This window comes from Chiloscyllium plagiosum, chromosome 9, assembly GCF_004010195.1.
Source record: "Chiloscyllium plagiosum isolate BGI_BamShark_2017 chromosome 9, ASM401019v2, whole genome shotgun sequence".
Classification (NCBI taxonomy): domain Eukaryota; kingdom Metazoa; phylum Chordata; class Chondrichthyes; order Orectolobiformes; family Hemiscylliidae; genus Chiloscyllium; species Chiloscyllium plagiosum.
Window position 1 is genome coordinate 76,258,166 of NC_057718.1, and position 15,859 is coordinate 76,274,024.

The following is a 15,859-nucleotide window of genomic DNA, read 5'->3' on the forward strand; positions in this document are numbered from 1 at the left end:
CACCCCAGTCTGACCTATCACCTTCACCTTGACGTCTTTCCACCTATCACATTTCCGCCCCCCTCCCCCAAGTCCCTCCTCCCTACCTTTTATCTTAGCCTGCTGGACAAACTTTCCTCATTCCTGAAGAAGGGCTTATGCCCGAAACGTCGATTCTCCTGTTCCCTGGATGCTGCCTGACCTGCTGCGCTTTTCTAGCAATACATTTTCAGCTCTGATCTCCAGCATCTGCAGACCTCACTTTCTCCTCATATGTACATTTGCCTACTCAACTCATCCAATTCAACCTCCTCACAGCTCACTCTCCCACTTTGCTTTGAATCAACTGCAAATTTGGGGATATTACATTTAGTTCTCTCATACAAACCATTAATATAAATTCTGAATAGCTGAGCTCATAGCACTGATCCCTGTAGTACTCCACTCGTCACTGTCTGCCATTTAGGAAAAGGACCATTTATTCTTACTCTTGGTTTCACGTCTGCCAGCCAGTTCTCTATTCATGTCAGTACAGTACACCAAATTCCATGCACTTTAATTTTCCATGCTAATCTCTTACGTGGGGCTTTGTCCAAACACCCAAATGAACCAAATTCTCTCATCAATTCTACTTGTTACATCCTCAAAGAGCTCCTGCAGATTCATCAAGCATGCTTTCCCTTTGGTAAATCAATGCTGACTCTATCCAATCCTGCAGCTGTTTTCCAATTATTCAGTTATTAATTATTTTATAATGGTCAATAGCATCTTCCCCACTGCTGACATCAGGATGACTGGTCTATAATTCCCAGTTTTCCCTCTGCCTCTCTTCTTGAACAGAGGGGTTACATTAGCTAATCTTCAATCTGTAAGAACTGCTCTTGAGTCTGAGGAATCTTCGAAGATGATCATCAGTGCATCCAGTATTTCTAGGGTCATTTCCTCAATTATTCTGGGATGTAGATTATCAGGGCCTGGGGATTCATTGGCCTTCAATCCCATAAATTTCCCCATCATTACTTCCAGACTATTGATTTCCTTGTGTAACTTCCCTCTTACTATAATCTGCATTCCCCAATATTTCTGATGTGTTGCATCTTCCTAAGTTAATACAGAACCAAAGTATGTATTTAGCTTGTCAGCCATTTTTTGTTCCCCATTATAAATTCTCTTGCTTCTGATTAAGGAACATACATTGTTGAAGATAAATCTTTTTCTCTTTGTATACCTGTAAAAGCTAACTGAAAAAGTTTATGCTCCCTACAAGTTCCTTCTCTATAATTTGATGCAGTCACAATTGGATTATTTTGAAAATTCTACGTACTAAATTCCCATGGGACATTATATTATGCATGCTCAACAAGTTGCATTAAACATGCACATGCATGAGTACAAATAAAAGCCACAGCCCTCTTGGTAGCACTCAAGTAAACCGCTACGTTTAGAAATACACACTTGCTGCAGAAGTGTATTAAAAATGCCTCCCAATAGCAGAATAGTCAGTAAACAAATGACAATGAAAAATAAATATAGAAAAAGCAAGCTCATTTGTGGAGAGGACAAGAGTTTCAACAGACTGTTACTTTCTCTTAGACACTGCCAACCTGCTGAGCATTTCCAGAATTCTTTTTCATTTCAGAATTTGCAGTATGTTGCTATTGTTACAGAGATTTAGGTTGATTAACATAAGGTCAGAGACACCATTAGGAAACTTTCCTTTATGGTGAGTTACCATGATCTGAAATGCACTGCCTGAAAGAAGATAAAATAGTAATTTTCAAAAATGCATTGGAAAAATACTTAAAAAGGGAAACAATACAGAGGTATACGAAAATAGTCAGTGACTTGAATCATTAGTTTGCTCAATCAAAAACCTGGCAAAGGCACATTGTGCTGCATGAAATTGGCTTCTAAGTTGTACAAAATCTTTGTTAGAAAGGCCAGAATGCAATCTTTGTTAGAAAGACCACAAAAATCATTAATTTAGCTTGTCATATACCTTAACATCCTGAATCAATGCAACAGCACAAACAGGTTTTGAATGCAAACAAAAAACACTGATTAGAGAGCCTACAGAAAATATTGCTCATCTGAAATGCTTGAATTTAAATGAGTTTATAAATTTAACAGACCTTGGTTTCTTGCCAGACCCCAGCATGTTGAGTCCAGTTGCATTTCCTTTCAAAGTTTTAGAAAAACCACTGCCTTGATTTCTTCTTGCATAGTTTTTCAAGAAACCAGTACTGTTAACTGATTCTGATGAAAAGGGAGTTTTGGTCTGAAAGAGAAAGTAATCACAAATGGCACTTTAGTGCACATGCTTTCTGGATTGGTGTGGTCAGTTACAACTTTAGTGGGAGGTGCAGTGTAGTGGTAACATCACAGGATGGGTAATCCATAGATTCTGGGGACACGAGTTCAAGTCCTATTACAGAAGCTGGTAGAATTTGAATTCAATTAATAAAGACCTAGAATTGAAAGCTTGTCTCAGTAATGGCATCATTACATGCCCCAACTCAATGTGGCTCACTTATGTCCTTTAGAAGAAGAAAATCTAACATTTTTTGTCTGGTCATGCCTCCAGGTGATTCCAAATCCACAGCAATGTGGCTGATCTTTAGTTGTCCATTGATTGGTCAATCAGGCCATTCAGTTCAAAAGTTAATTAGGGATGGGGAACAAACTGGCAACTGTCCTTGCCAGTGATGCCCACATCCAATGAAAGAATAAAAAAAACTTGCAATTTGTTTTGAAGATGTAGACGTTGCAATTCTCTCCACATTCGTTGTTTTGTTATTTTGGCATGTCCAGCATGGTTACTTTTCAATTCACTGATCCAAGGTCAGATTAAAATTAAAATTAGCTTTATTCTCAAATGGATGCAAATGAGTACAGTGAAAAGTTTACAAGTGTCACTTATGGTGCCATCTTAGGTACAAGAGGACCTAGGTACGGATTCTTAGGGGAAAAACAAATTAGAAAAATAGAAGAAATAAAAGTCCAGCATTACAGAAGATAGGAATAAATTAGAAAAATAAAGAAATAGCAAGTCCAGAATAACAGATTAACCTCGAATGAAAATAAACTCCCAAGTTTCTCAGGTGTTTTGAATGCAAAATTTTATAAAATTGCTGCATTTCAAAAGTTTAGTTCAATTGAAGGTAAATTTATGGTGCAGCTAAGCACAAGCCATAATCCCATGGCAGCAGATAAATGGGGACATCACCACCTGCAAATTCCCCTCCAGGCCACTCACCATCTCAACTTGGAAATATACTGTAGTTCCTCACTATCTCTAGGTCAAAATCCTGGAATTCCCTTAAGGGCACTGTGGGTCACGTACAGCACATGGAATGCAATGTTTCAAAACAGCAGCTCACCACCACCTTCTGATGAACAACTAGAGAAATGCAATAACTGCTGTCCAGGTAGTGAGGTCCATGTCCCATGAGTGCATAACAATAAAAAACTCCTACTAGTTATACCTAGTGGTAGCTGATATGACCTTTCTGCCACAGGGAACCAGGTTCAGATCCAGCTCAAATTAAAGCAAAATGCCAATTTTTTATACCCAAAGACAAAGGAAGTTTTACTCGTGTCAGAATCATGATTCAAAAGACACAGAACAAAGATAGGAAAAACTGCAGCTGCTGGAAACAACTAGGTAAGGTGGACATTTTCTGTTAGCCACCAAGCTGAATGCTGCAGAAATAGGGACTGTGAAAATTAAAGATGACTTGAAGATGCACCATGCTGTGGTGAGGAATTGTCATCGTCACTGAAGCATATCTCAGCAGGAAGTTAGTACTGGTTTCTCAGAAGACTGAGGAAAATTACTTTCGCTGGACAGTGGACATTGCCTCTCAGCAAAATGGGATTTAAATTGGTTCTTGTCAGGACTCCAATTCTGCAGAGTGCAATACAACATATAAACATGACTTGGAGTTTTTGGTCATGTTACAAAGCTACAGCGGATACCTCTTCTGTTGTTGAGGTAGTTAGTACCTTCTAAATAGCTGTAAAACCACACAGCACAGAAACAAAACCTTCAGTCCAACTTGTCCGCACTGACCAGACATCCCAATCTGATCTAGTCCGCTTGACAGTTAGAGGTGTACAGCACAGAATCAGACCCTTCAGTCCAACTCATCCATGCAGATCAGATATCCTGAATTAATCTAGTCCGATGTGCCAGTATTTGGCTCATATCCCTCAAAACCCTTTTTATTCATGTACCAATCCCTGATGCCTTTTAAATGTTGCAACTGTACCAGTCTCCACTACCTCCTCTGGCAGCTCACTCCATACACACACCACCCCTTGCATGAAAAAGCTGCCCCTTAGGTTCCTTTTAAATTTTTCTCTCCTTGTATTAAACCTTTGTCCTCTAGTTTTGGACTGCCCCACCATGGGAAAAAGACTTTGGTTATTCATCCTCTCCATGCTCATGTTTTCTTTAAATCTAATAAGGTCACCCCTCAGCCTCCAGGAAAAAGAAACCCAGCCTATTCTGCCTCTGTCTATACCTCAAATCCTACAATCTTGACAACATTCTTGTAAATCATTTCTGCATCCTCTCAAGTTTAACAATATCCTTCCTACAGATGGATGACCAAAATGGTGCACGGTATTCTAAAAGTGGCCTCATCAAAATCCTGTATAGCAGCAACATGATCTTCCAACTCAATGTTCTGACCAATGAAGGCAAATGTACCAAATGCCTTATTCATCACCCTATCTACCTGCAACTCAACTTTCAAGAAATTTTACACATACCCCTAGGTCTCTGTTTGGTAACACTGCCCAGAGCCATGTCATTAACTGTATAAAGACCTGCTGTAGCTTGCCTTACCAAAATGCAACATCTCACATTTATCTAAACTAAACTCCATCTGCCACTCCTTGAACCATTGGCTCATCTGATCAAGGTCCTGTTGTACTCAGAGGTAACCTTCTTCACTGTCTACCACTTATTTTGGTGTCATCTGCCTCCTTTATTCACATCAGAATCATGTATATAAATGATGCAAAGCAGTGGATCGGTGCCAAACTTTGTGGCACACCAGTAGTCACAGGCCTCCAGTCTGCAACCTTCTACCACCATGCTGTCTTCTACCTACAAGCCAATTTTGCATGCAATTGGCTAGTTCCCCCTAGATCTCATGTGATCTAATCTTACTAACCAGTCTACCATGCTGAACCATGTTGACTGTTTTGCTGAAGAAGTTCATATAGACAATGTCTACTGCTTTCCCTCAATCTTCCTCACCCCTTCAAAAAAAAACTCAATTAAGTTAGTAAGACACGATTTCTCATGCACAAAGCTATGTTCACTATCCCTAATCAGTCCTTACCTTTCCAAATACATGTTAGTCCTGTCCCTCAGAATTCCCTTCAACAACTTATCCAACACTGACATGAGGCTCACTAGTCTAGTGTTTCCTGGCTTTTCCTCACAGCCTTAAATAATGTTACAATATTAGCCAACCTCCAGTCTTTCAACACCTCACGCTTAGCTGTCAACGAGGTAGATATCTCCGTACAGGGCCCAGCAATCTCTTCCTTAGCTTCCCACGCAGTTCTGGGAAACACTTGATCAGGTCCCAGGGATTTATCTAACTTTATGCATTTTACGGCCTCCAGCAGCTCCTCTTCTGTAATGTATACTCTTTTCAAGACATAATTATTTATTTCCCCAAGTTATCTAACTTCCATGTCCTTCTCCACAGTAAATACAAATGAAAAATATTCACAGTTAGTATCTCACTCATCCCCTGGGGTTCCACACATAGATGGCCACGTTCATCTTTAAGGGGTTCTATTCTCTCCTAGTTACTTTTCTGTCCTTAGTGTACTTTAGGATCTTTTTGGGATTCTCCTTAACTATTTGCCAAATGTATCTCGGGTCCTTTTTTTGCCCTCGTGATTTCTCTCTTAAGCCTATTGCCCTTATATTCCTCTAGGGATTCACTCGATCCCAGCTGTCTACACCTGACATATGCCTCCACATTTTTTTTTACAGCAGAATTCTTAAAAATGTCATTGAAATTCAAATCTCTAAAAATTATCACTGTCTACTGCAATGGTAGCAGAGGGCAGTACTCTCACCTATTTCAGTCAATGTTAAGTCAAGCATCATCCATTTAGTCTTAATTTCTAAAAAGATGGAAACATATTGTATTTAGGGTCGTGACTGGGTCCCTACCTACAATCTGAACTAAATTAAAATACCAATGATGTTGAAAATTTGAAAAGAACAGCAAAGCAAGCTGCAAAGTTCAGAGAACCAGAAATATCTGTTAGGAGTACATGAAGCAGTTTGTTTCAATTAGATATAGATTGAAGGATTCCTGTTCTGGCAACAATTGCATTTATCTGGTACCTTTCACAGCCTGAAAACATTGCAATCAAGTGCTTTTGACAAGTAGACATTGCTGAAATGCAAGAAATACACCAAACAATTTGAACACAGCAACAATGTGAAAATATTGACAAGATAATCTGCTTTTGGGACATCAACTGAGAGATAAGCGTTGGTTGGAAGACCAGGATAATCCATGTAAAAATGGATAAAGCGTAGGAAACTCGGGAGGTTGGCAGCACCTGTGGACAGAGAAACAGAGTTAATGTTTTGAGTCCAGCATGACACTGCTTCGGAATTCTGTGGGGTCATACTGGACTTAAAGCATTAACTCTATTTCATCCATAGATACTGCCAGATCTGCTAAGTGTCTCGAGTACTTTCTGGCTTCTAACATCACCAATATTTTACTTCTTCCAAGCGTAACCCCTCTGCTTTTTCTTCGAAATAGCCACAAGATCTGGGGGAAGAGAATGGGGAGCTTAGCTCAGATAGCCAGACATCAGTAGTTAGCAGCATAGATGGCATGAGTTCAGGCTCTACCACATCTGAGGTAGTTCTTGGGACCTGCCTCTTCTTGGCTCATTGTGATATAATGCCATAGTGATATTTGGAACAACTTGACAAACAGCCCTCCATCAATGAGGAAGCTACATGTAAAGAGGAGGCAAAGAACATCTTTCCCTATTGCCTCATCTGAAAGGCTGTACCTCTAATAATGCAGCATTCCTTCAGGGTGATACTGGAGAATTGAAAAATCCAAGCTAAACTAGGACTTGAATGCAAAACCTTCTGACTGAGGTGGTTTCAACAGACCCATGACTAACAGGGATCATAGCTGATACATAAACAGATGTTTTTTTCTCTCCAGATTGTGCTGCTGCCCCTTGTCTTTCCTTTTGCGTTACTTGGAAGAGACGTATGGATATGACTGGAACTTATTAGAATGCTTCACAGTACTGTCATATGAATGATGACTCATCTACTTTTAACTGTTGCTTTTTGCAATTTGTGGTTTACTAGAAAAGGTAATTCAAGACAACAAACCATGCAAATGTTGATTGCTAATTTTTCAAAATTTACTTTAAAATTTTAGAGGGTCTCAGCATTATGTAAAAGAATGTGATAATTTACAAATTCAACAGCTTAAATATTCTGATCAGCAATGTTAGGTTACATGCCATAATATCTTTAAAATGAGTTTTTTGGGATATTTGCCCACATTAAACAAAGAAGCCTTGAAGGCATTGTTTCTTGAAACAGGCAGGCTGCAATCATCGACAAAGTTTTGTACTGCACATACAAATCTGCTCTGGCAATTTTGTGTTATTTTTACATAAAACCAAAGTAGAAGTAAAAAGTTTGATCCAATGAGTTAAGATGAAGCGTTTGCATTGTCTCATGAATGTCATAGTCAACCAGTTAAAAACAATTAAGAAATTATGATCAGATACAGTTGTCCTATAAATTGATTCAGGGCTAAATAATGAAGTTTATGACAATAGATTGATCCTGAAACTTTTCTATTCATCCTTGAAAATGATACTTAAGTTTCAACTATTTACTTGTTTGACACTATTACAAAGGGCCATTCACTTCCTTAACAAATTCATTAAGTTGGATAAGGTTCATGATATTGCAAACTAAATCCAATCAGCTAAAAGAACAAGCTTTATCAGCTGACATTTTCTCATCCAATTGACTGTCACACTTTTGAAATTACATTTCACAACAGATGGACCTTGATGTAACTCATTAAATCAAAACCAAAACAAGAAACGTTTAATTCTTGAGAGTTACATTGTGAAGTGGGTAAGTGGTAAATTAAATCTGGATAAGTCAGTCAGTGCATGTAGTGATGCCTCTGGCATTCAAAGATTGGAAATTCAATGTGGGTTTTCAATGGACTCCCTTGCTCTTTATTTCAGGATAGTAATTCTTAAAAGGTCACAGCACATTTTGGGTAGGCATGGGGATGGAGGAGTGACAGAGATGGAGAGAGAGAGAGAAAAACAGACAGGCAGAGAGAAAGATGAAGAGAGCGCATCAGGGTAACTGGGAGGAGAAAATGAGGAAGCAGAAGATATCAAACTGACTTGAAAATTTTAATCTTCTGACCCTGGACAGGAAGAGCTTACAAAGGATGGGCACTCAAACTTGGGAGTTGTGTTACATTGGAACACGATACTATTTATAGAGTCATAGACATGTCATAGTCATCCCCTCCCCCACTCACCCATTGTACTCTATGCTACTTTCTCCCCACCCCCACCCTCCTCTAGCTTATCTCTCCACGCTTCAGGCTCACTGCCTTTATTCCTGATGAAGGGCTTTTGCCCGAAACGTCGATTTCGAAGCTCTTTGGATGCTGCCTGAACTGCTGTGCTCTTCCAGCGCCACTAATCCAGAATCTGGTTTCCAACATCTGCAGTCATTGTTTTTACCTCTTATTATCAAAAGACTAATTAATCCAGAAACTTAGCTGATGTTCTAGGGACCAACATTTAAAGGGTGAAACTCAAATTTCATAAAGAATCAGGAATTAAAAATCATATGACACCCAAGAAACTATCAAAAAAACCCATCTGGTTCATTAATGTCCTTCAGGGAAGCAAATCTCTAATCTTCACTTGGTCAGGTTTACATGTGACTCCAGAGACACAGCAATCTGGTTCACTTTCAATTGCCCTCAGATATGGTCTAACAAACCACTTAGGCTAAACATGGGCAAGGAAACCTCTGCTGATTACCACATTCGTCCTCCCTCAGCTGATGAATCAGTGCTCTTCCATGTTGGGCAACACTTGGAGGAAGCACTGATGGTGGCAAAGGTGCAAGATGTACTGTGGATGGAGGACTTCAAATGTCCACCACCAAGAGTGGTTTGGCAGCAGCACTATGTATCGAGCTGGCATGGTCCTAAAGGACAAATTTATTAGACTAGGTCTGTGTCATTTGATGAAGGAACCAACAAGAGGGAAGAACATCTTGACCTCATCCTCATGAATCTGGCTGCTGCTGATGTATCTGTCCATGACAATTTCAGTAAGAGTGACCACCATACAATTCTTGTGGAGACAAAGTCCCAAGTTCACATCGAGAACATCTTGCATGGTGTTGTGTGGCATTGCACTGAATCTCTTCGAGCTGATCTAACAAGACTGGAGATCCATGAGGTGCTATGGGCTACTGGCAGCAACACAATCTGAAACCTCTTCTGAATCTCCTTTTCTATCATTACTATCAAGCCAGGAGATCAACTCTGGTTCAATTGTGAATGTAGGAGAGCATGTCAGAAGCAGCATCAGGCACACCAAAAATATCTGGTTAAGCTACCAACCAGGACTTGAGGACAAGATGGCAGAGGTGGCAGGGTAGGAAATGTTTCTGCTTGCCACCTCCACCTCCCCTCCTCACATGACCAACTGCATCCTTTATCAAATTTTATTTTCTTCATTTAACTTTTTGAATCAAATTCATCTTTTCTTCCTTCTATGGCTGCAGTGGCGGAGACCGGTTGGGGGAGTTGTTGAACAGCAGATCAGTTCTGTTCCTCATGGTCATGATGGTTGCAGTTTGAGCAACATCACCAGCTATGAATCAGGAGTTGTTCTTTTCCTCTGGTGCTTCAGCAGCGTCTGCAATGGCAGTGGAACGATCGATTCCCCACCATTGTAGCCAACACCAACATGTCATACAGCACAGAAACAGACCCTTCGATTCAACCGGTCCATGCTGAACAGAATCTGAAACTCAACTAGTCCCACCTATCTTTTCCTGGCACATATCCCTCCAATTCTTTCTTATTCATGTATCTATCCAAGTGTCTTTTGAACATTGTAATTGTACCTGCATCCATCACTTCTTCAGGAAGTTCATTCCACATATGAACCACCCTCTGGTGTAATTTGCAAAGAAAATAGTCATCTATTTTTCTCCCAGTTGCAAAAGATTCAGTTGCTTATTATTCATTAGGATTTTTATACTATCTGAGCCTATTATGAATGCTTGGCTGTTTCAAAAGATTGGGAACCACCATCTCAGCAGGGAGCTGTATTTGCACATTGACCAATTATGAGAAAATATTGAAGACTTATTGATCTTTGATGTGACAATGGAAGTAGGGTTTATTCTTACAACTAATTGACTGCTTAAAGGGATTTTTTTTGGAAAGAGACATTTTTCTTTATTTCCACAGTAAAAGGAAGAGGACTTAATAGTGATAGTCTATTAATTCCATATTCTCCAATTATAAAGGTGTAATACCATGGAGGAAGAGCATTTTTTTTTTCAAGGAAGACAAGATTTTTGGATTTATTTTAAGGTCCTGAGCTAATTCCATTGTGGATACTGAGTGAATGGCTCTGGAGGATACTTGAGGCATGTGGGAGGCGTGACAAAATAAGGGGAATTTGAAGGAACACTGAGGGATTCAGGTGTGTAGATAGTATGAAGGGACAGAGAGAATCAGAGAAGGTACTGAGTGGGTATGTGATGGTTGGAGAGTGAGACATGAATGCTTACGTGTATAACATTGATTATTAACACAGGAGTAATGGTAAATGGAAGTCTGCATTCGAGCCGGTCAGCCTGGCATCAACCCATCTTCATTGCTACTTCCAGTCTGCTACCAGATCAGGTATATCTAAATCCATTTCATCGCTGGCTAGCCGTGAAGAAAATGCACAAGGTAAAGGGTCCTTTTATATGAGGCTTATCTTCCAACATCCAAGCAAAATGGTTGGATTTCTAGCCAGGTGATGGGCCCTGGTCCTTGACAGTTGGTACAGTCTCCTGGCTATGGTGGTGGCTGGAGTATCAGCCGTGATGAGGCTAGTTTGCCAGAGGCAGCATTCTGGGTACAGTCAGCAGCAGCAGGGCTGCTTCAGCGTGATTCCTCCTTGCTGTTGGAGCCTCAGGATCAGCTTTGATGGCTGCACAGTGGGACGGCATCTCATAGCCACTTAATAAATCAAGAAGCCATGGATGGAACAAAAACAGAAATGTGTCTTAACTTTGCGTAAATTATTTCTTTTTATTAGTGTGATTAAAATGGCACAGATTATGGCGACTTAAACACATTTCACTGTATTTTCATAAATACAAGTAATGATAAATTACTATACTATTTACTAAACTATACCTGCCTGTCAAAAGGCATAAGCAGCAAGTGATCGGCAGAGGTAAGTGATACCACAACCATCTGCCACAATCTTTTCACCTCAGAGAAATGGGCTTAAATGTTTAATGTCAAATAGCTTTCCTTCTCTGGAAACAGGAGGAACTGTTTGGTTCCAAAGCAGAGTTGTAGCAGATTTGAAATGTCGATTCCACTTTTTGCTCTCTTTCTCACTCTCCAACTTCCTGACTTCAAACAATATAGCCCTTCTTTCAATATTGTAGGACCAAAATTTTGGAATTACTCCACTAATAATACTGTAAATGTACCCACGCCATTTTAAATGCACCAATTTAAGGATGTGCATCACATCACCTTCTCAACAGCAATTAAGAATTGGCAATAAGTGTTCGCCTTGCAGGCCAAATCACAAATGAAAGAATAAAAAATGCATTAGTTGTAATAATTCTCATACTGTCTGCTTAAAGCCTGAAAGACAACTGCAAAATATTGTAGATATCTTAAAGATTTGAATCCAAGATAACATTCAGCTGCATCTTTACTGGGAATGCCCTAAATCAAGCTGGATGTCTTTTCTGTGAGGAATAATGCCAGTGCACTGCACTGCCCATTGCTTTCTGTACCTGCATGTTAACTTTGCTTATGACAACCAGATCCTTACAAATACAAATCTTTCTTGAGCTTTCACCATAAAAAATTTTGCTTTTCTATTTTTGTTACAAAGTGGACTCGTTCACACTTTTATTTTAATGTTATATGCCACATTTTTTTCCCCTCAGAGTCAGAGTCAAAACAGCACAGCAACAGACCCTTTGGCCCACCTTGGCCATGCTGACAGTTATCCCAAACCTAATTAGTCTCATTTGTCTGGGTTTGGCCCATATCTCTCAAAAGACATTTGGACAGGATAGATTTAAAGTGTTATAACAAGACTACCTCTACTACCTTCTTCGACTGATCATTCCATACACGCACCTGTCTCCATGTGAAAAAGATGCCACTTGAGTCCCTTTTAAATCTTTCCTATTTAAACCAATTATGAAGAAAAGAAAACAATTTGAAATTTGGATTTCAAAAGTGAAGGCAATTGGATGTGGATCAACTTTGCAAAGTTTTTTGTTAAACCAAGTCAGAAAAACATTTAGAACAGTGCATTAATTCTAAGAAAGCATGTCATTGCAGGCAAGTACCTGGGAGAACCTAGTAGCATTAACAAATGGAATACTTATGCTGCTGAATTGGAAAAATAAAAGAAAGCCAACAACTAAATTTTGATTTCAGAACAGAAGGTGCAAGGTCTCAGTTCAGAAGAACCAGGAGTTCTGCTTAAAAGGGAGAAAATCTTCTCCCAGTAGAAAATAAAGTTTTAGTTTCAGGAAATCAGTCATCATGGTTGAAGTGTTGTTAGTATGTTGAGCTTCCAGCGAGCTTGTAGAGAAATCTTCAACTTATCACAGCTGAGAAAGTTCATGCCATCAGAATTGTGAAATTCCCAGGCCTGCAGACTTGGAAAGGAAATGTAAAATTGTAATCACAGAGCAAGGAAAAGAAAGGAGTCAGTCAGCAAAGCAGATTGACGCCAGAGTGAAATTCCTCTGCAATTGAGTCTCTGTGAAAGGACATGTTGGGATTATATTGAAACTTGGTTTTACTGTCCAAGATCTTTCAAATTGTATGGAATATTCCCTTTTCCCCCTTTTAAATAATAAATACTTGCTCTGTTGTTAAAGAGCATCTGCAGTTTGTGTGAATATATTTTATTGACAAACTGCCATGGTACCAACTGCAAAAATTTAATATTTGATCCATCAAGCCATCTGCGATCCGATATGTCTAGTATTATCAAATGGGATCATAAAACTATGTACATACACATTTCCTGCTTCCTACTCAGCATACTTTTCCATTTTTATTAAACTTACTGATGATACATTAAACTTGACACCCTCATTCATATTTTTATTTAATATATATAATATATATAAATATACACACACACACATATATATAAAAAAAATATAAAAAGAGTGAAATAATACTTTCAAACACTGATCCTTCTGGTACTCCTATCAATCTGAAACTGAACAGTTTATTCCCTTTGTGTTTTACCCTTTCACACAAACTTAAGGAATAGAATTTTGTGTAATGACCTACTGGGTAGCACTTTAATGAATGTTTTCAGAAAATCCAAATACAATACATTCACTGATTCTCATGTACTCTGCTGTGATAGTCTCAGAAAGCATCAGCTTTGGCAAATACAATTTCTCTTTCATAAATTCACGTTGGCTCTCCCCAGTTATATGATGATTTAAGTTCCTGTTTTCAGACCCCTAATAAAAGATTCCATCAGTATCATACTCTGCCATCAGGTTTCCTGGCCTATTGTTTCCAGGTTCTCTCTTCATCCTTTCATTTCTTTTCTTTTTTTTTCATTTCATTTCTTACCTTTTAATCCACCGAGACCACTCAAATTAAGAAAATTTTGGAGGATCAAAACCAATGCACTCTACTAAGACATGATGTGGAGATGCCATTTTTGCTCTGGAGTGGACAAAATCAGAAGTCACGTTACACCAGGTTATAGTCCTATATGTTTATTTGAAAATACAAGCTTTTGGAGTGCTGCTCCTTCGTCAGGTGAAGTAATACTTGATAGAGCAGTGCTCCAAGAGCTTGTGATTTCAATAAACTTGTTGGACGATCACCTGGCATTGTTCAACTTCTGACTTTTTCCTAAGCTAAACAGACTCAAAGTTTTTCTTTATGCCCCACTATAATTTTGCCAGTCTTTACCTTTATACCTCTGTGCTGCCAGCTTCCTTTTTACATATCTTTTTCTAAAGACTCTTGCCAATTTCCTTTGGCCCACTTCCTTAATCATTTTTCTTGTGGATTTCCAAAATTCTCCCAATCTCTCAGATTTCATTTTTTTCTAAGTAACAATATAATCCCCTTCCTTTAATGTTGATTTCTCTAACTATGTGCAGACCACTTTCCCAGAGACATTTTCCCTTTAGGGAGTAGAGATACAATATATTTTTTGCTATTTACCAATGCTTACTACTATTAAATCTTTTAATCTAGTTTTCCAATCTACCATTTTCAATCAGTCCCTCATTCCTATATAATGTACTTTTTAGGTTTAAGACTAGAGTTTTGGGCTGAGTTAAGTCATACTTAAACTCAATATAAAAATTCCTTCATGTTATGATCACGCTTCCCCAGATGTCCGTTACAAAATCATTAATTAACCTTGTCTCATTACACAAGACGTGAAGTCATCTCCCCGCAAGTTGGCTCCTGGACAGACTGGTCTACATAAAACAATCTTGAATGCATTTCATCAACTTGCCATCTGCACTAAAACCTCAAATTTTGTTTTCCCATTTTTTAACAAGAGAAATACCCATGATTACGCTATTACTGTGGTTATTTGCACCTATGATTTCCAGATTTGGACTCTGATTGAAGTTACAACTGATTGAAGTTACAACAATCCTGGGACAATCATCTTAAAAAATGGGAAACAGAAATTATCACACAGAGATCCTACACTTTTATATTTGGAGACAAGGAAGATGAAGATGACTGTCATAATTATATCTGATTAAATAGACTAAATCAAAATTAAACAAGTTCCTGCAGTGAATGGATACATGAACAATATGGATTTCAAAACAATTTGAAACAGCAAGTAAAAATTCAATTTGCTGTCCAATAATTAGACAATCTTTTAAAACAGCATGGGTATTTGGGCTGAAGTTCAATTACTGTGGGATACATTTTAATAATCAATATTGCAGGTGGACTTTCCAACTCTAAAACTGCATGGTTTAGAAATTCCAAATTTTCTGTAATGTGGTGTAAGTGCAAGCACACTGCACAACATCCGTTAAAACACCTTAGTTCCAAAGACTTGTGCACAGAACTTAGCATTCCAAATTCCTGCACTGAAGTGTCAAACTGTCTTTGGGTTGAAAGCATAAGAGTGAAATCTATCCAGGTGACAAATATACTGTGGCACATAGGGAAGTGGAAATTCTTACAAGTTTAGCCACACAAGAGCATATTCAAGTAATGTTACAATGAAAGTTTCTACCTTTCCCATTCTTTTAGGCCATGAATTCCAGAGCTGACACACTTTAGTCGAAAAGAAATTCTCAACTCCCTCTAGTATTATGCCTTTAGTCTATATCCCTGGTTACTGACCATTCTCCAAAGGGATTCTGGATTAGTGGTGCTGGAAGAGCACAGCAATTCAGGCAGCATCCGAGAACAGGCAAAATCGACGTTTCGGGCAAAAGCCCTTCATCAGGAATAAAGGCAGAGAGCCTGAAGCATGGAGAGATAAGCTAGAGGAGGGTGGGGGTGGGGAG

The 15,859-nt window shown here is 38.9% G+C and overlaps 1 protein-coding gene across 6 annotated transcripts in view; it reads right to left on the minus strand.

Annotated features, from left to right (window-relative positions):
• senp6a (SUMO specific peptidase 6a) overlaps nt 1-15,859 on the minus strand; it is a 167,423-nt gene that overhangs the window by 102,821 nt on the left and 48,743 nt on the right. For 4 of the 6 annotated variants that reach the window (XM_043696247.1, XM_043696244.1, XM_043696248.1 and 1 more), the window contains exon 4: nt 2,112-2,257. The exons of the other annotated variants lie outside the window; for them this stretch is intronic. In XM_043696247.1, the coding sequence (XP_043552182.1) occupies nt 2,112-2,257 (146 nt within the window). The remainder of the gene's footprint in view (nt 1-2,111; nt 2,258-15,859) is intronic. 6 annotated transcript variants of the gene reach the window in all.